The 5,663-nt window shown below is 55.6% G+C and overlaps 1 protein-coding gene across 8 annotated transcripts in view; it reads left to right on the plus strand.

The window, feature by feature from the left end:
- The first annotated feature begins 1,473 nt into the window (after positions 1-1,473).
- Tcf3 (transcription factor 3) overlaps positions 1,474-5,663 on the plus strand; it is a 29,493-nt gene continuing 25,303 nt past the window's right edge. For 7 of the 8 annotated variants that reach the window (XM_028771546.1, XM_028771550.1, XM_028771547.1 and 4 more), the window contains exons 1-2: positions 1,474-1,807; positions 4,067-4,198. In XM_028771546.1, coding sequence (XP_028627379.1) covers positions 4,124-4,198 — 75 coding nt within the window. In that variant the 5' untranslated portion in view covers positions 1,474-1,807; positions 4,067-4,123. The remainder of the gene's footprint in view (positions 1,808-4,066; positions 4,199-5,663) is intronic. The other variant, XM_028771548.1, reaches the window with a different exon arrangement.

Consider the following 5,663-nt stretch of genomic DNA (forward strand, 5'->3'; position numbering starts at 1 on the left):
CCTACTGTGTGATGCTGGGGGAACATCCTTGATCTCTGACTGGAGATTAGTCCCTGGGTGTAGGAAGAGGGCTCCCCCTTGCTGCCTGACCTGGACACCCACACTTCCATGCTGCTGTGCTTATTGGGCTGTGAGCCCCAATGAGCTGTGAAGACTCAGAGCAGAGGCTAGGAGCGAGGGACAGAGGGACATCTTGTCTTTACAATCCTCAGGGAGGGCTGGGAGGGACAGGCTCTCACTGTACAGCCTTAGCTGGCTGGCTGGCTTGCAGCTCACTATATATGTCCACCTAGCCTCAAACTCAGAGGTCCTCCTGCCTCTTAGGAGCTGGGATTAAAGGCGTGGACCACCGCACCTGGCCTCATTATGTTTTTTGCTTTTTTAAAATTTATTTTCTTAAGTATTACATCCCAATCTCAGTTTACCTCCCTCCTCTCCTCCCAGTCACCGTCCCGCCTTCATTAATCAACCTTTCTTTCTTTCTCTCTTTCTCTCTTTCTCTCTTTCTTTCTTTCTTTCTTTCTTTCTTTCTTTCTTTCTTTCTTTCTTTCTTTCTTTCTTTCTTTTTTGAGATAGTGCTTGGGTAGCCTTGGCTATCTTGGAACTAGCTCTGTAGACCAGGATGGCCTTGAACCCACAGAGCTCTGCTTGCCTCTGCCTCCCCAGTGCTGGGATTAAAGGCATGTGCCACCACCGCCGGCATTATTTATTATACGGATCACGAAACATCTATTTTCAAAAGACGGAAAAATTGACCAATGTGGAGGGGTCCTTCAGCACTAAAGAGAATATCCATAGTTTCCTAGCCTCTCATTAATGATCTGATATCCCATCCCGACTTTGATATACCCGCTCGAATACATAACACCCAGGGCCCATCCTAGAAACTCAAATAGAACCCACTTGACGTGGCGGGGCCGGCGGGCATAAGAACCCGAAAATAAAGTCTCAAACCCCGCCCTTCCACCGCCTTCCCGTCGAGTTTCTCGCGGCCTCTTGCTCTCAGTATACCGCCTCTGCTGTAGGGCGGGAATGCAGACGGTACTTCACAATGAATGGTTACAGCTACTGCCAATCAAACCGGACCGCCTTCCCACTGGTTATTTGTAGTGGTTCTTATCTTTCAATCTCATGGTCCTTCCCGCTTGCGTCACGGACGCTACGCTCAGTGCGTGTATTCCGCCGCGTAGGAAAATAGTTCCTAAGGCTTTACCTCGGTTCGATAGATAGTATTTCTGCCGGAAGTACTTTAGTATTAGATACTTGTTGGTCCTTGGTGTCATGGTAATCTTTGTGGGTGTTTTGGTAGTGACTGTTGTGAGGTGGTGTACGTTACTGTCGCCTCAAGAGGTAGTGGAGGGATCCGTGGAGTGCATCCGGTCGGGGCGCGGCTGCAGCGACTTAGGGGAGGTGGCTTTTGGCGATGGTGGGAGTGGCCTCTTGGGGGCGTGGCTTCCGCGGGCGGCGCGGGGCGGGATGGGGGGGCGGAACATGTCTCCCGCCGCAGGAAGATGAGGCAGCGCCGGCGGCTGCGGGCGTAGCGGGCCACCGCGGGCCACCGCCGCGCGCTGCCGCCTCTGCTACGGTCCCTTCCCGCGGGGCCTGCTCTGAGAGAAGCTCGAGAGAAGCCAGGCGACGCGAACGCGAGTGGGGAGGAGGAAGGACGCGCGACCCCGAGCTCTGCGCGCTCCCGCCGCCCACGCGCGACCCTCGGGGACGCGCCCGCCACCCTTTTGTCCCCGGGGTCCCCGAGGGCGGTGGGCAGCAGGGAGCCCCGGTGCACCCGGTGCATGCCCCCGCCCAGCAGGTGAGCGCACGCGGAGGGGCCCCGGGTGCGCGCGTGGGGCTCACGGGGACGCGCGCACGGTAGAGACCCCCCCTCCCTTCTCTGCTTAGTGGACGAGAGAAAAAAAAGTTGCCTCCGGGTCTCTCTCGGGTCAGCGGGGAGGCAGAGGCTGGGGTGAGCCCCCCGGGGGAGGATGCACGCGCCCCCCTTGCACAGGGCCCCGGGCCCGGCGGCGCATTGTTCTCTGTCTTCAACTTTGCGCGCCTGGAGAGGGGGGCGACGTGGAGGGGACGCGCGCACTTGGGAGCAAACTTTGCCCAGGCCTCTTTTGTGACGGTTCTCTTTGGACGATCATCCAACTTCATCAGATAGGGGTTCTCCAACTCGTGGGGATCTTAGGGGAGATATTCCCTTTCCGTCTACCCTGGGGGGGGGGTCCTCCTGATCGGAGCTGGAGTTTGGAGGGATGAGAGAGGGCCACCCCCTCATTCCATTAACTAGTGGTTCCACAACTCGTGGTTATCTTAGGGGAGGTATCCCCTTACCACCCACCTCCAACCCTTCACTTGAGAAGGTGTCCCTTTGATCCTAGTGGAGTTTGGAAGGGTGTGGATTATCTCTCTACAACCTAGGGTTCCCTAACTCTTGGGAATTTGGAGGGAGGTGTCCCTTTCCCACTCACCCCAGCCAGGGAAGTCTCCAACCTTCCATCCAAGCTGGAGTTTAGAAGGAAGAGCGAGTCCAATCTCTTCACCTCGATAACTTGGGGTTCCCCAACTCCTGGAGATTTTGGAAGAAACATCCCCCCTACACACACACACACGCTCAAGCATACCCCCCCCCCCCATTTAAGCTGGAGTTCGGAGGTAAAGAGAGCAGGTCCTTTTGTCTACAGGAGAACGCTCTCTGGGTACAGAGGAGGGGAGACACAGGGACCCCGAGACGGGAACATCTGCTCTGTGTTAATGTGGGGCGCGGCACAGCTCAAGGTTTGGGACACGATGGTGGCCTCTTCGAGCCTCAGAACTTCCAGCCTTTCTCCTCCCACACTGGCTGCTCGAATGGGGGAGGGAGGGGAGGAAGGGTGTCCCCAATTCTGCTTTCCTACCCCCCAATCCAAGAAGACTTAGGTTGTCCCATCCCTCCCCTCCCCAAAGTGTTTGTGGCACCCGCCCCCACTTGGAGCAGTGTTTCACCTCTCCTCCTGGGGTTACCCAGAAAAATCGGTTTCAAATACCCCACACACACACACAAAAAAAAAAAAAACTGTGGTTTCGTACAACTTAGAAGAGAAAAAAAAAAGTCAGTTTCACACGTCCTCCAAAAAGGATGAAAAAAAGAAAAGAAACAGCGGGGGCAGGGTGCTCTGGCCGCCTGTTTCACACCCTGTGTCTGAGTTGACAAACAAAAGAGTTGGGGTTCCTGAGCTTCTGGACATGGGTTTTCCCTCAACCCTAGAACCTCCTTCCCTAGCCTATGGTTTCCCGGTTCCCCGCTGCCCTCTCCGTTCTGGGGAACACTGGGGGAAAAGTTAATGTTTTAACTGTGCTGGCCCTCACTCTCCCGTGGGGTGGGTGGATTGGGCCTGGCAGGTGGATCCCCTCCCCCACTGGTGGAGCAGAACCCCTGGGACTTGGGGGAATCCCAGGTCTTGGGGCCCTCCCCCACATGGGGTGATGTTGGTAAAAGGATGTTTTCACACTTGACTGGGAATAATTCCCGGATACATCCTGACAATAAGACAGCTCACTTGGTTTTGTTGTTTGCTTTTTTTTTTAAAAAAACTTCTGAACGAGGTTGGGTTTTGGGGGTGAGAGGGAGAAGTTGTGGGTCTCAGGGATAACCTCTTCTACCTACTGGAGTCATGAAGTTCAGAGTTTGTTTTGCTTTGAATTTTGGGGTGACCAATGTCTTGGGTGTTCTGTGTCAGCTGCTGCATGGGAAGGTTCCACTGAGTTTCTTTGGAGGCAGCAGAGCCTGAGCCATCCCTTCCCTCCTAGACAGGGCCCATGGACAGCCCTCCACCCCTTTAAAATGTGCAACTTGACACTCCGGTGGGCCTCCGGGAATCGGAAGATTTCATCCGTATCTCTTCTCTCCGCTGTTCACGTTACTTATTTGCTCTTGGGAAGGATCTACCAAGGATCACCCCAAACCCCAGGCTCCTGCCTCCTCCTTCCAGGACCCCCATAGATCCCAGAGCTTCACTTCTAGTGTCTACTTGTCCATGTTCTCAATCCCTCTGTTTCTCCCCACTTGTCCCCCGGTGTCACCACACAGGGCTCTCTCTAGGCCTGGGGAACGCATCCCAGTTCCGACACCTGCTGCCCAGGCTGGATGATGAACCAGTCTCAGAGAATGGCACCCGTGGGCTCTGACAAAGAATTGAGCGACCTCCTGGACTTCAGCATGGTAAGCCCCTGCCCCACAGTGCCTAGCCCCTGCTCCTAGGCTGGAAGGTAGGGCTGAAGTGGGGGTGTCTGCCAGTGGGAGCAAATCCCCTAGCTTGCAAGAGTGGGAGAATCTCAGAGGGAATAGAGCCCCCCACCATGGGTCTGGTGACATTCACCAAAGAAATGGTCCCATCTGCCGTTTCCCAAGTGGGGAGAACTGAGCCCAGAGAGGGGGAAGGGCTGTTCGGAGCTGTGGTTACTCCCCAGTGTGTGCACTGCAGAAGCCTCGAGTTAGAAAAGTGACCATCGAGGTCCCAGGCAGTTCTGGCCCATGCTGGGGACCTTAGAGAAAAAGGACCACTTTCTCTGTCACGGTGACTTATCCTCCACCCTGAGTGCCATGCAGGAGAGGGAGGCTCTGTGGCCTGGGCCTGCTGTCAGCAGCCTGCTGCCTTAGCATGCAGCCCACGGTTCCTGCCCTCGGAGGCCTTTCTCTCCGGCTCTGTGAATGCCCAGAGAGGTTGTCGGCTGACAGAAGTCACAAAGCACACAAACACCCAGTAAGGAGCTGGAGAAAACAGAGCCTTCTAGTGGCCATCTTCACAGCCTAGGGCCCTCAGTTCACTCCTCTGTGCAGTGGGCAACCTGGGGGGTGGGGTAGTGGACCTGTCCTTCAAGAACCAGCACATTTTTTTCTAAACTCTGGATTCTTGAAATCTCAGCCCCACCCCCAGAAGCACCATTTCGCTTTCGGTCTGAGCTCCCCTGCCCATCCCCACAAGGGCCCCAGGCCACAGAATTCTACCACAACCAAGCATGCCCTCACTGAAACAGCCCAGCCACCCTTCAGAATCGCTGCCCTGGGGATGGAGCCTCCGGGTTCCGGAAGGCCCCAGAAGGCCCCGCTGGTATTTTTAAGGCTCCTTTTACATCCTTGGCCCCTTGTTTGCCCCAGGCTGAACAGCCCTGGCTCGCTGGGTTTTGTTGTTGTTAAACTGTCAGGTCACGGCCTAGTGGCCTGGAACACAGCAGCCTGTGGGTGCAGTTCAGCCCGTTGGACCCATGGGAGCACCCTAAACCTCTGGGCCACCCCCTCTTCAGTCAACAGGGTTCAGGGTCTCCCCTGATTTCGGTTAAGGGAGGGCATCCTGTGGCGGAGATGAGAAACAGGTCAAAACAGGGAGGGAGTTATCTCCCGCAGAGACTCATGTAGCCAAGGTGGACGATTCTGAGGTGGACGATTGTATTTTTTTTCTTTTGTTTTTGAGCTAGCATCTCATAGAGCCCAGGCTGGTCCAAATGTCCTGAATCCTCCTGCCGCCAAGTGTTGTGAAGACAGGCCTGTGCCACCTTGTCCAGAATTTGTTCACATGCTTGAGAGAAAGTGCCTGTGCACCATGCAGTGACCCCTGCAGTGCATGTGACCCCTGCAGTGCAGTGACCCCTGCAGTGCATGTGACCCCTGCAGTGCATGTGACCCCTGC

The sequence above is a fragment of the Grammomys surdaster genome, unplaced genomic scaffold (assembly GCF_004785775.1).
Source record: "Grammomys surdaster isolate TR1022 unplaced genomic scaffold, NIH_TR_1.0 209, whole genome shotgun sequence".
Classification (NCBI taxonomy): domain Eukaryota; kingdom Metazoa; phylum Chordata; class Mammalia; order Rodentia; family Muridae; genus Grammomys; species Grammomys surdaster.